Genomic DNA, 14,777 nt, shown 5'->3' with positions numbered 1-14,777 from the left:
TTCATAAAATTCTTCTTAGCATAGAATGAAAAGAAATGTAAATTCGACGTTTTTGTCACCTAAAACTACATTTACGAAAACTAGACATTTTATAACAACTATACGAACATAACTGTTTTATTGCGGGTGCAGATAACTAATACATCTGTTTACTATGGATACCGTCGTCTCATTCCTGAAAAGTAACTTCGCCGAACGTCTACAAAAACCCGGTATACAAGTTGCTCTCTGGCGGGCACAAGTATTAAAGATGACGTTTGAGGAATTTTTATTTATCAATTTAAACGTTTGGTAGTTCATTTGACGCTCATTTAAATAATACTTTTAGATGTCCATACACACAGCTAATAAATGAGAAAGTGGGAGATAGGGGGAAGAGAGAGAGAGAGAGGAGCGGAGGGGGGGCAGTAGACAGAGAGATATGACTGGTGACAGAGAAAGAGAGTGAAAGAGGGATATGGCGGATGAGGGAAAGAGAGAAGGGGGAGGGATAGAAAGAGAGAAATATGACGGGGGAAGAATAGAGAAAGAGAGATGTAGCGGTGCGGCAAGGGAGAGAAGGAAGGGGAGGAATAGAGAAAGAGAAATGTGTCGGGGAAAGGATAATGTAGATATACATAATAGGGGAGAGAGAGAGGGGAGGGAGATAATGAAAGAAATATGGCGGGGTGAAGGGTAGAAAGACAAAGAGAGAGGGGGAATATATGGGGGCAAGGACAGAGATATGGCAGGGAAGAGAGAGGGTGGGAGAAGGACAGACAGAAAATAAGAGATATGGCGCGGGGAGGGGAGAGGGGGAGAGATAGATATATAGATATGACAGGGGGTGGGGATATATATATATATATATATACACATACATATATATATATATATATATATATATATATATATATATATATATATATATATATATATACACACATATGTCATAAAAATTATCGGATATATATATATATATATATATATATATATAATATATATATATACACATATATGTCATAAAAATTATCGGATATATATATATATATATACATTAACAAATGCAGAATGGTCCCTAGTACGCATATATTCATCTTATCAACCACATTAACTTATTTTCAGTTTAATTACATGCAAACACGATCGAGACTAACAGGAGTATATCTCAAAGGAAGCATATTCGGAAACTCAGACGCTGTCAGGCTGAGGACTCGAACCTAGCCGGTACGTAACAAATGGACAGTGACTTAACAAACCCAGCCATCAAGAAATATATAAGTTAAACACAATTTCTTAAATATGCATGCTCGACTTACATATGTATACACAAAGCTTTATACTGAACCCATCCCCGCCATGAGTAGCCATTGGTAGTATGTACACAAGTGGGATTTTATTAACATATACTGAATGGTCCCCAGTACACATCAAGCTACATACTCCTGTTAGTCTCGATCGTACTTGCAAGGAATTAATAAGGAAAGAAGATAATTATGTTGATAAGATGAATATATGTGTACTGGGGACCATTCAGTATCTGTTGATAAAATCCCACTTGTGTACATACTACCACTGGTTAATCATGTCGGGGATGCGTTGAGTATAAAATTCGTGTATACGTATGTAAATCGAGCATACATATATACTATATATATATATATATATATATATATATATATATATATATATATATATCCGAGAGTTGACACCTTGACGTGGTGGATAGGCTTGAGAATCTTAATGATTACAAAAGTTATTTACCTTGAATTTACCTTGAAGCGCTTCTGCCTCAAGGGGGTGTTGCTCCCCCGATGGAACTTGAGGTAAGGCCACGGCGTAGCCGCCACCTTTTAGTTTGTAGTCCAGCTGTTCAGTAATGGAGTTGGAATTCGCTGGTCGTGATGCTGTATAACCTGGGATGCCCGGCTGATCGGGTAGGGTTGACAAGAATTTGTCAAGTTCCCGTTTGAAAACTTCCATTTTAACACCTGTAATGTTCCGTAGGTGTTTAGATAAGTGATTGAATAGTCGGGCCCCCTTTCTTGAGATGCTGTTGTGTTGGAGCGTCTTGACTTTTAGTGGGCACTGATGTCAGGGCCCATTGGGTGCATTTTCTTCTGGGGTGATATGGGTCTTTACTGGTTTTATAGGTTCTGTTTTGGGTGGAGTGATCTGCCTTCTAGGATTTTCCATGTATATACTATCAGATATCTCTCTAGTCTCCTCTCTATGGAGTAGAGTTCATTTTCAGCCAGTCTTTCCCAGTGATTGTGTTTGTCCACATCTTGGTGAGCTGGGGTTCTTTTGACTGTTGAGGTAAAGGTTCTCTACAGAGCCTCCAGCTTCATGATGTGGCCTTGTTTGTATGTAGCCCAAAGTTGTGAGCAGTAGTCCATGATAGGGATGACTAGGGCTTTCCATAAGGTTAGCAAGGTTTCTGGTTCTCTGGTGTGGAAGGTTCTAAGTATGTATCCCATTCGTTGTCTGCATTTTGATACTGTTTTTTCTACGTGTTGATCAAATGTAGCATCATCCGAAAGTATAACTCCTAGATCTCTTACCGATGTTTGTTGTGTGATATGGTTTCCTTTTGGATCTTTATATGAAGTATCGTGCCCGTTCTTACCGAACTTTATAAAATCAAATTTGTCCTCATTAAATTTCATGTTATTCATATCTGCCCATTTGTATATTTTATTTAGGTCTTTCTGTATTTGGGAGATGAAAATCTCTGCAGAGTCACCCAAATCGAACAGGTTTTGTACGAAAGATGAGACAAAGAGCAGCTCACATACATAGTCGCAGGACTCACTGCTAACTGGCACGTCCCTGATGGCGAACAAGGAAATTCTTCATTGGAATATGGGGTACCGTCATAATGACGGCGTGGACCATTGGGTACCCTGTAGATGCACGAGTATAGGGTTCCACCAAATATACTGAATAAGGTGACACCAAGGGAATATCTCACCAGAAACCGGTTGTCAGGGAGGTAAGATTACTGTCAAAATTCCTTCATAGCAAACATGAATTGCATAACCAAAAGCAAACCGGCCGTTACTGTTGAATCATCGTCTTACGGGCAGTGTGCCAACGAATGTGAGGAAACACTGTCCAAGCAGATCCATGTCTTGGACATTAAATAGAATAAAATGAAGATCTATACTTAAATTTTAATAATCCTCTCGGAAGATCACAGGCTGGATAGTTTAATGGAAGAACTAGACAACATCAAGTGAGACATCGTGGGACTGAGCGAAATCCAAAGAGCGGAAGAAAAGCTGATACAGTTACAAGATAGTCACCACCTGTTCTACTATAGAGGTAAGGAAAAAGAAATATCTAGTGGAGTAGGATTCTTGATAAACCGAGAGGTTGCTGGTAACGTAGTCAAGTTCAGTAGTTTATCGGACAGGGTAGCTTGGGTTGTGATTAGGCTATGTAAAATGTACATTAAAATTATTCAGGTTTATGCACCAATTTCATAGAGTTCAAACGATGAAATTGAGTCCTATGATAATTTAAGTCAGGTAATGAATCGAGAAAAAAGTTAATGCATGTTGGTAATAGTCGATTTTGATACTAAAGTAGGAAAAAAGATGGGAGATGTGTCATGCGCTGAGAAGTTTGGGCTAGGTGAGAGAACTGACAGAGGCGAGATCTTGGTCAGTTTTGCAGAGAGGTACAACATTAGAATAATGAACACTTTCTCCCAGAAGCGTGTAAGTCGCATATGCACGTGGAGAAGACCAAATGGAACAACAAAGAACGAAGTAGACTTCATATTAGGAGATGAGAGCAAGAGCGTTAGCAGTGTTACGGTCAAATATAGTGACCATGGAATGATAGGTTGCACAGCAAAATTGAATTTCAGAGCCGAGAGAAAGAAACTAATAATAATAATAATGATAATAAAAAAGAAAAGAAAAATAAGATTTGCAAAGGTTAAGCACAATAAGAAATTTCAGTTAGAAATTAAAAATATATTCAAAGCTCTTAAGAATTAAGGACACCGTCGAAAGTATAAATCTGAATTTACTGAATGTCATTAGGGAATCGGCAGAGAAAGTAGGAAGTACAAAAAGTATCAGAGAAAACAAATACACCAAAGCTACAAATGACCTAAAAAAAAAAAACGACTAAATTAAACGCAGGAGAGACGAAATATCAACAAAAGGCAGAGAACCGAGGAAAGAAAAAGAAACATGGATGTAATGGAGGAAACTATTCGGAAAGGTAAAAGTGTTAAAGGGGCCTAGCGCAGACATGCTTTAAGAAAGCAGCAAATGATATGTTTGAAAAATAGAAATAGAGATCATTAAATGCAGAGACAGAATGGTAGAAAGAATAGAAGAGTTTTGCCAAGAGGCTTACTCATCAAAGACCGTAGTTGAGTCAGAAAATTCATCTGTAGGCGTTAGTGGTGTACCAGAAGTTACAAAGGAAGAAATACGGTTTGCTCTAAAAATATGAAACTAGGGAAAGCACTTGGAGAAGATGGTATATCAATAAATCTTTTGAAAGACGCAGGGAAAGAAGTTCGTTGTAAATTAGCTCAGTTGTACACCCAGTATTGACGTCAAGAAAGCGTTCCTGATGCGTGGTGCAATGCTATAGTGATTTTGCTGCATGGAAAAGGAGACCAGAAAGACCTTAGTAACTACCGACCGATTAGTTTGCTATCAAATGTATATAAAGTATTCTTCAAGATCCTTACAAGCAGATTAAGTTTTAGGTGGAAACCAAGATAACAGGCAGGCTTTAGAAGCGGATATTCGACTCTAGACCATTTGCAAGCAATGAATCAAATAATCGAAAAAACGACACAACACAAAATACCTCTTTGATTAGCTTTTGTTGATACGAGAAGGCCTTTGACTTGGTTGAACAAATAACGATACTGAACTCGCTACGCAAGCAGGGTACAAACGAATAGATCTTAAGGGTGCTAGAAAAGATTTATGCGGAAGGTACAGCTAAAATTCGACTACATAACGATACAGAAAAGATAAAGATGAAGAAAAGAGTGCGGCAAGGCTATACAATATCACCCAAATTATTTACAGCTTGATTGGAAGAGATTTTCAGAAGGTTGAGTTGGGAAGAGAAAGGTTTGAAAATTAATTGGAAATATCTTAACCGTCTAAAATTTGCGGATGACATTATTCTTATTTCAGAAAGAGCAGAAGACTTGCAAGATATGCTGAGTGATCTAAACAAGGAAAGTGTCAACGTAGGGTTGAAAATGAATAAGTAAAACCAAAGTAATGTTCAACACGAAAGTTGAAATTAAAGAGATTATAATCAATAGTGAGAGTCTTGAAGAAGTTGAAGAGAATAATTTTTTAGGCCAGATGGTGAAAGTGACTCAAGATCTTGGTAAAATAAAAAGGCGTATTGCAATTGGTTGGAAAAACTTTGATATAACAAAATCATGAAAGGCTCTCTACCTTTATGTTTGAAACCTAAAGTTAACAATCAATGCATTCTGCCAACAATTATTAATCTACGGGGGAGACTTGGAAAGTGACGAAGGCGATGGAGACAAAGCTATGGAATGCACAGAAGATAATGGAGGGATTAATGTTGGGAAAAACGAAAAGAGGAAAGAGAGCAAGTTGGGTGAGAGAGCAGACTGGAGTGAAAGATATTGTGGAGGCGGTAAAAGAGAGGAAGTGGGATTGGGCAGGTAAGTTAGTGCGACCGACTGAGGAGCGATAGAGCAAGTGTGATTGAGTGGACGCCGTGGGATGGTAGGCGTGGAAGAGGGAGACCAGACAGAAGGTGGAGGGACGAGATAGAGAAATTTGCAGGAATGACGTTGCAGAGGATGGCGCGGTCGTGAGTCATGGAATGCTATGAAAGAGGCCTTTGTTCAGCAGCATTGGACTCAGGATGACTGATTGATTGATTTATCTCTCTTTCCCCATCCCGTCATATCTCTCTCTCTATATATAAATATCTATCCCTCTCCCCGCCATATTTCCCTTTCTCTATCCCTTCTCCTCTCTCTTTCCCCCGCCACATCTCTCATCATTTCTCTCTCCCTTCCCCCCTCTCTCTCTCCCCGGCATATCTCTCTCCTTCACCCAATATATCTCCCTCTCTCTCTCTCTTTGTCTTTCTACCCTTCACCTTGCCATATTTCTCTCTTTCTCTACCTCCCCGCCTCTCTCTCTCCTCTGTTATCCATCTCTATTTTTACCCCCGCCATATTTCTCTCTGTTTCTCTAATCCACCACTTCTCTCTTGCCGCCCCGCCATATCTCTCTCACTCTATTCTTCCCTCTTCATATTTCTCTCTCTATCCCTCCCCCTTCTCTCTCTCTCTCTCTCTCTCTCTCTCTCTCTCTCTCTCTCTCTCTCTCTCTCTCTCTCTCTCTCTCCCTCTCCCTCTCCCCTATTTCCCACTCTCTCATTCATTAACTGTGTGTGTGAACATCTCAAAGAATTATTTCAATGAGCGCCAAATGAGCTACCAAAAGTTTAAATTAGTAAATGAAAAATCCTCAAACGTCATCTATAATATTTGTGCCCGCAGGAGAGAGCAACTTGTATACCGGGTTTCGTTGAAGTTGCTTTTCAGGAATGAGGCGACGGTATCCATAGTACACAGGGTCCTCACATGAGGGGGATGGGCAGGGGGGGCATTTGCTCTGGGGCGGCACATTTAGGGGGACGGCAATTCTAGTGTGGACGTGCCGCCCACAAGGCTGACAAAATAATTATAACAAAACAAGATCAAAGAAACCCTGAATATTTTACTGTAATATACGAATTTTGCGTTAGAACCAACAGAATATGAAATATTTTTCCCCTTATCCTTTCTGCAGTAGGGACATTTAGATAAAATTTTTAAAATCTGTTTTAATCATTTCGCAAGCCAACAGCTATAATAGGTAGTAAGGGATGGTGGAGATGGTAATGGTGATGGGGGATTGGGGGGCGTCACTTAGGCATGTAAGGGCTCTGAGAGTACACAGATGTATTAGTTATCTGTATCAGCAGTAATACAGTTATGTTCTTGCAGTTGTCATACAATGTCTAGTTCTCATAACTGCGGCTTTTATGTGGCACAGAAACGTTGAATTTGCATTTTTTTCATCCTATGCTAAGAAGAATTTTATGAATATCATATTCAAATTTTTAATTATTTCATCGCTTAGTTCGCTTACTTACCAACCTTTATTTTGAGCACGGTGAACAATGCAATTAGATGCATTTAATGTTTAGTGCATGTAACAATACAGTTTAATTTTACATTATAGCTACAGCAGGAGTAATATTTAATATGCATATTCACACATTGAACAAGTTGGATTGTAATTCTGCATTACAAATGAGTGACCTCAGTAGCGAGTCCAACCATTGCCAGCGTTAATTACCTCATTTGTGCTGCTACTGCATTTGGACCAACTTTCAAGACAAGAAGGACATAACCTGTCCGAGCCGGGTCTGGCGAGGCGACTCAGCTGTAGCAGTCATAAGTTCAGGCGATAGTACCAATAGATCGATGGGGGTACATCTTAGGAAGGTAAACTCGTAGCTGCTAACCTCCCCTCCCTATATTGCCGCAATGTCGACATTTCTTTACGATTTAAAGTCGTCTGCCATGAACTGCACTACATCAAACAGCGCTTTACCACCGTTTTTGAGCTTTTCACTTTCAAAGAAGTTACAATCGGATACTTCTCCCTTCCCTGATGTACTCGTCTTCCATACAACTCAGGATTCAAGTCAACACTATCCCAAACTCACGAGCAAACGATTTTGCCTTAGTGGTAAAAGTGAATACTCTAGTCGTTACTTGAACTTCATCAGTTTTCGAGTACTAAATACTGGAATCGCGCCACTACTGCTACTTTTTCTTTTGTTCTGCCTGTCTGCTGCCGCCACCCACCCTATCTCATTTTTCGCCTTCGTGCCACCCTCCCCTCCCCCCTGCATCCAATCCTTCTTGAAGGAAGCGAAACCAGAGGCGGTGTATGTTTGCATGTTTGAAGTTATTCCGGCCATTATTAACGTATATGAGGTGGATCTACTCTGAGGCCCCCTGAGGAACGATGGAGCCTCTGTACCTCAGCAGAGTGGCTTAATCCACCTTGGTAAGGTTGTATGTATGGTGAGAAGTGCATGTAAAGTTGTCGTTGGTGTGTTGAAATGGCTGTGGTTCTGAATGAAGTCTGAAATTAGTGTAATCAGCTCGATCATACTGATTAGGTGCTAGTGTATTGAGCTATACTGTATTTTCTTTTACCCCTGTGATGGGGAGAAGAAAATCGCCACCGTATTGCGTGTTTTCGAAGGAAACTAAGTGGGACGGAGTAAAAGGACTGGTGATCCCTCACTCAATATTTTTCTCTTACGAAACATCAAGGCAAAAGAAAATCTTGAGGAAGATTCCAACAAGAACCAGTTAGGTTACTGAATGTGCATGGATATAGTACGGGTGATGTTAGATGGGAAGAACTGGGTAGTATGTGAAGAGATGGATGTGTTAGTGTTGAGTCAAATGAAAATGAAAGAGAAGGGTTTTGGCAGTGGCAAAAGGGCGAGGAAGGCAAGGAGTGATAATGTTGGGAAGTAATGATGTAGGCAAGTGCGTAATGAAGTGTCATTGAGGATAATGTAGAAGGTGAGAATGGGTTGGAAGATATTGACATTAGTGTGTGTGAAAAGAGGAAGATGAAAATTTATTCTTGGATTGATTTAAATGTGTACAGATTTTTGAAAAAATATAAATGTAGTGTTCAGATATTTCAGTAGAGAAGCTGATAGATGAAGTGGTAGCAGGATATGGGGTGTCAAGAAAGGGATATAGTGGAGAGATGTTGAAGGTGTGCATTGAAAGGGAAATTATTACAGCGGGCACAATTATCTTAAACAAAAAAATAAGCATAAGTACACCTGGGCTAGGGTGGAGGATAGGAGAGAAGTCGAGAGGGCATTAATGGACTATGTAGTGGTGCCCAGAAAAGAGGATTGGAAGAAATTTTGGTGTATATATGTTGAGGGAGAGGGGAGTGGACTGTTAGATCTGGCGAATGAGAAAATAAAAGTAGAGGTTAGGTGGAAAAGAAAGAAAATGGTGGGATGCAGAGGGGTGTTAAAGGTGAGCAAATCAAATGAGAAAGAGAAAGAATATCAATCAAAGTTGAGAGAAGTATGAGCTGTAGTGAATGATATAGGGAAAACAAGAGTCGAGGAAGAATGGGTATGTTTGAAGAAGGAAGTAACAAATTGCTCAAATAAAAGACAGAATTTGGAATGAGGAAGATGAGAAGGAATGAAAGGAGAGGCAGTGAATGGTAAGATGATGAGGCGAAGGCGGTGGTGGTAGAAAATAAGCGAGTATATGATGAATAATTAGAAGGAATGAGAAAATAAATATACATAATTAAAGGGGAGGAAACAAAATGAAAGGTGAGGGAAGCTAAGAGGAAAGTGAATGTAAGGTGGGCTAGGTGTCTGTCAGAGAGTTTTGAAAACTATAGAAATGTCTTGGAAGGGTGTGAAAAGAGTGAGGGTGCGATTCAGATAATGAGAATGTAAAAAATGTAGATGGACAGATGCTAATGTAAGTGAAGGCAGTAAGGGAAATATGTGTAGTGTTCTGGGGAATTGTTGAATGTAGGGTAAGGAAAGGGAACTTTGGTTATGACAACGGGAGATGCCAGGGAAGTAACTATAATTCGAGAGGAGAATGATAAGGTTACAGAAAAATGAGGAGATAAAAAGAACATCGGAAAAGGGGAATCCTTGTCAGGCACTTGGGTTAGATGTTTTTCATATGGAGAGTCTTACAAAGGGAGTTATAGTGGAATGTCTGATGAGATTGTTTAATCTGTGCCTAAAAGAAGGAAGTGTACGAGGGAAAAGGAGACATATATGAATATGGTAGTTTTAGAGGGATCAGTCTGTTAAGTGTAAGATTTCCTGTATGGGAAGGGCCAAGAGTATTAGGAGGGGAACATATGTAATAATTAGAGAAGAAAACAATGGTTTTAGGAAGGATGTGTGCAGATTGATTTTTTTTGTAGTAAGACATATATGCGAATTTTTTAGCAAAAGGTAAGGACCTCTTTTGGTCTTTTATGGATTTGGAAAAGGCGTGTGACAAGGTTAACAGGAAAACGTTATGGAAGGTGGTGCAAATATATGGGATCGGGGGAAGTCTGCTAAGGTCGGTAATTTTTTTCACGTGAGTAGCAGAACTTGTGTTGGGAAGGAGGAAAGTGAACATTTTGAGGTGAAGGGTGGGGAGGAGGGGGCTGCATCAGGGATGTGTAGTGTCACCATGGTTGTTCAAGGTTGATGCAGTTGGGGTGGTGCAGTAAGTAAATATGGCAGTGGTAGGCGAATACACTACTTTTTTGCAATCACGGTTACTGATTACCTTTATGATTACTGGATTATGATGCTTTAATACTCCCAGTTACCCTGGTTACCCATTAGTCCATTTTTTAACTAGACCCATTTTCACAGCTCCTTTCTAAAGGAATATTATTTTGTACACTTTTTCCGTATAGTCCAGTGTTTAAAGACTGCAAATAAGTTTTTAGTGTATATTTCTGTTGTAATTTTTCCTGAATTACATTACATTGCCCGAAAAATTCAAGTGATCGACAGTAAACCTCAGCCTAGTTAGAAAAAATGGATTTTAGTTCAATACAGTACCTAATGTATATGATAAGCCTACACAATATACATACATGTATAATGGATATACCACATTATGTCTTTTGACTTTTTATTTAGTAATCGATCACAAATATTTATGTATAAATGTATATATCACAGTTAATGAAATAAAACTTAATCTTTGTAGCAAACTAGGAATAAATGAAGAAACACATTTTTAAGTATATTTAGAGATTCACATCAGAGTAAATTCAATCATTCGTTTACTAAAGATAAAGTTGCAAAAAAACTCATCCATTTTTGTTTTTTGAAAACTGGCAATAATCTACACGGAAGAAGCAAACAGGCTATTGAGTATATATAGAAATGAATATACGTATCACAGCTAAATAAACTCATCAAATAAAAATCTTTGTAGCAGACTAGAAACACGTGAAATAAAATAGAGCCTTTGGAAAATAACCTTCATTAAACCGATTAAAATATGGGTACACACATCGAAACACTGACTATGAAACAAAGAGAAACACTGTTCCTTATGCATCTCTGTTAAGAAATGCAAATGCAAATGTTCGTTTTCGTTGACTCAAGTTCTCCTGCTTTTGAAAACAAGCTTTGGCATTGACGTCACAGGTACGCAATTCTTTGCCATTACGGACACATAATCGAGGATACTTCGATTTATGTTTTTTTTTTCTTCCAAAACGCAACATGATACAGCTCTTAGTTATTATTTTTCCTTCAGTATAATGAATAAACTTAAATGTGAATAGAAATATGTAGTAATCGTTTCAATTATTCGATTGCTGAAAAAAATAATCGATTACACCTACCACTAGTGCTCGCCAGGGATTGGTGATTGTTTTAATTGTTTTAATCAATCTATTACGCTCAAAATGCGTCAAACCCAGTACAAAAATGAAGATATTTACGGAGTACCAGTGAAACACACACACACACACACACACACACACACACACACACACACACACACACACACACACACACACACACACACACACACACACACACACACACGACACTCTCACACCATAAACTGACGGAACTGATTATATATACAATTTAACACCCGCTGAAGTGTTACAAAATAATTTCATCCAAATGATCACCTTCAGGCAAATGTTTACAAACATCAAGAACTAATTATCGATGAGGTATCAAAGGGGCCATGGGACACTCGAGACAGTAGTTCAACAAGCTGGGAATAGAAGGAAGTGGGATTCTTCTTCAGAAATGCATCCGTTCAGGTATGGCGGAAGAAACCTCGAATTGAAAATAACAAGATTGATGAACAAAGTAAAATGGCGGGTGGGTAGGTTTAAAAAAATTTTGCTCATGCCCTTCTAAATATTTATCATGGGGGGCTCGGGAATGCTGTTGGTTACCAGTGGTGGAGGTGGTGGTGGAGATGGTGGTGGTCGTGGCGGAGTGGGGAGTGGGGGGTCCTTGCTCTGTTTCTTATGAGCCACCGTGAGAGCCACTAACTAGCCTGTCTTTCTTCGTGGTAGTTAGGGATGATGAGGGTGCTCAGAAACATACCATTCTGCAATTTGATATTTTTCTTTCCTGATGGCACGCATCCAGACTTGGAGCCTCCTCTCCTCTCATCCCCTCTCCTCTCCTCTCCTCTCCTCTCCTCTCCTCTCCTCTCCTCTCCTCTATAGTGAACTTTACCTTTTGGGAGGAAGCCAAAATATAGAAGGCAGAACTAGCAGGGTTTTGTAGTTGTCCTGTTTTGCCTAGGGCAATAGTTAGCCCACCAGGAAATGGTATTCCACTACCACTACCACCACCACCATTAACACCACCAATACTGGTACTACCACTTCAACCACTACCACTACCACTTCAACCACTACCATTACTGTTACTACAACCATCATAACTACTATACCATGTCATTTACCACTACTATTGTAACCGTCGCTAGTACTATCTCTTTCATCACTGACACTACCGCCATCAAAACTGCTACTACTACTACTACTACTACTACTGCTACTACTACTACTGCTGCTGCTACTACTACTACTACTACTACTACTACTACTACTACTACTACTACTACTACTACTACTACCATCCCCGTCACCACCACTACTCCATCTGCAATTTCCACCCTCACTTCCACCACCACTACTATCATCACCATACTGTCAGCAACACTACTAACTTTACTACGTTAACTACCAGCATCTCTTTGACCACGGATACTACTACCGCCTCTAGTATTAATGTAACTAACAGAACTGTTATCGCTATCCCTGTTACCTGAAACTACCAACGTGAATACCACTACCATCACGAAGAAATATTATAATAGAGAGTGATAACATGTCACTGGATCCAGCCATTTTGCTGAATCACTGCTAAAAAAAAAAAAAAAAAAAAAAAAAAAAAAAAAAAAAAACGACCGAAAACAATACCTCTCACCCGGACTCCGCCCGGGGAAAAGGGGGGAAACTAGTAAATAGACGAGGATAAATGAGACATGGGAAGAGATCAAACCGTTGATGGTAGCAGGGGGTAACAAACTTCGCTCGGCAGCAGCGTCAGCTGTTCTGTCTCAGTTGACTCATACTACCGAGTCACTCCACCGAAGGCCAAGAGGTCTCCTACCATACAGCCTCCGCTATCAGGCTCCCCACACACCCCAACGGCGAAGACCTACAACCTCCTTCCTGTTGAAGAAACCCGGCGAAAACACGTGTGACCTTGATTTCGACCTCTCAAGGTCACTGGAGGTCAAAGAAGGTCTTCGTACGAAGTGAGAGGCCAAAGGCGGCCTCAATTATCTGCTGGTGACAGGGAACATTTTTCTGTCCTCGGCCGCTTTGGAGTGAGGCCCTCGAGGAAGAATCTGCGGCGCCGAGTTCGATCTTTCAAAGTCGTTCAAGGTCGAACTCGACTTCGGTTTTTCATTCTTCGTATTCCGTCGCCGGTGATGCGCCCATACACGAGGGTCGGGGCTGAGGGGAGCAACATCGCCGCATTTTTTCGATGTGCATGTGATTATTTTTGAAAAAAAAAAATAATAATAAAAACAGGGGAAGAGTTTTGGGATTGGAAGTTATAATGAGGATATTGTAGCCTGCATCCCCCCAAAAAAATTAAATAGATAAAAAAAAAAAAAAAAAAAATTGGGTGTCCTTGACCTTAAGTTATTTCCGAAATTGAATGAGGGTCATATAGGAACCATTGCCATATCCTCGCCCGAAAGTTTTATGCCAAAGGATCCGGTCCTTTTCTCGTAATCTTGCGAACAAAGAAACATAAAAAAAGAAACTCGCCGGGAGGGAATTCACGCGTCATACTGTAAAGAAATGAATTTTTTTATTCGGTGAATGCACAGAGTAAGCGAGTACGCTTGTTGCAGCTGGCTGCTTGGAAGTCATGGGCCGCTTGCAGTGTCCTTCGCATGTGCCAGTTGATTGCACTTGGCACCCGCGCTCTCCCTTTACATAACAAGCAGTCACGGGCGCTTCAGCTTCTTTACAGCTTTTGCACAACCTCTGTGGTCTCTTTCGCCTATAGTTCAGCGGCCGGGAAGGAGGGCCTGGGGACGGGGTTTGAGCCGGGCACTCTCCGGCCGGGGTTTCCAGATCGGTAGTGTGATGCCTTGCCTCGCCTCGGACGACGACGACGACGACCCGTCTTGTCTTGCGAGCAGTTCTCATCCTCTTGGCTTCTTTCACTTTCTCCACGAGGGAGGGAAGGAGGGGAAGGCGGGAGCCGAAACTTGCTGCTGTTGCTGTTCGGAGCCAATGTTCAGCTGCAGCTGGTTAGGTGTGGGCCCAGCGGTGGCGGCGGCGGTTCAGCTGGCCACCATGCCCGCGGGGCCTGGATGCTGCTCCCGCCGCCGCCGCCCCCACTGATTGATGCCCGTAATTCCTTATCAGGCGCAGTGGCGACGCGACGGCACGAGGGGCCCCCGGGAGGCTCGGGGGTGGGGAGGTGGTGGGTAGGACCACAGATCGTGACACCCACCCGCCCACCCGCCCACCCACCCACTCGCCCCACATCTTCTTTCCTGGTACAAGTAGCCAGCCTCTCCCCGGCCGCCACCACCCGCCGTCGCTGGCACTGCCGAGGGCTGCCGCTTCTGCCGCCACCGCAGCCGCAGGCCATGCCTC

At 41.1% G+C, this 14,777-nt stretch overlaps 1 protein-coding gene across 1 annotated transcript; it reads right to left on the bottom strand.

Annotated features, from left to right (window-relative positions):
- Window positions 1-2,309: 2,309 nt before the first annotated feature.
- LOC143029985 (uncharacterized) lies at window positions 2,310-2,657 on the bottom strand. Its single transcript, XM_076193195.1, has one exon. The coding sequence runs from the start codon at window positions 2,655-2,657 to the stop codon at window positions 2,310-2,312; it is 348 nt and encodes a 115-aa protein (XP_076049310.1).
- Window positions 2,658-14,777: the final 12,120 nt, after the last annotated feature.

This window comes from Oratosquilla oratoria, chromosome 11 (genome assembly GCF_046742065.1).
Source record: "Oratosquilla oratoria isolate Oo_2021 chromosome 11, ASM4674206v1, whole genome shotgun sequence".
NCBI classification, from domain to species: Eukaryota; Metazoa; Arthropoda; class Malacostraca; order Stomatopoda; family Squillidae; genus Oratosquilla; species Oratosquilla oratoria.
Note: the sequence above shows the minus strand (reverse complement) of the source record. Positions and strands in the feature narration are given on the sequence as shown.

What these genes read in the sequence shown, in the direction of transcription:
- LOC143029985 (XM_076193195.1), bottom strand. Translation starts at nt 2,657, where the DNA reads ATGAATAACATGAAATTTAATGAGGACAAATTTGATTTTATAAAGTTC.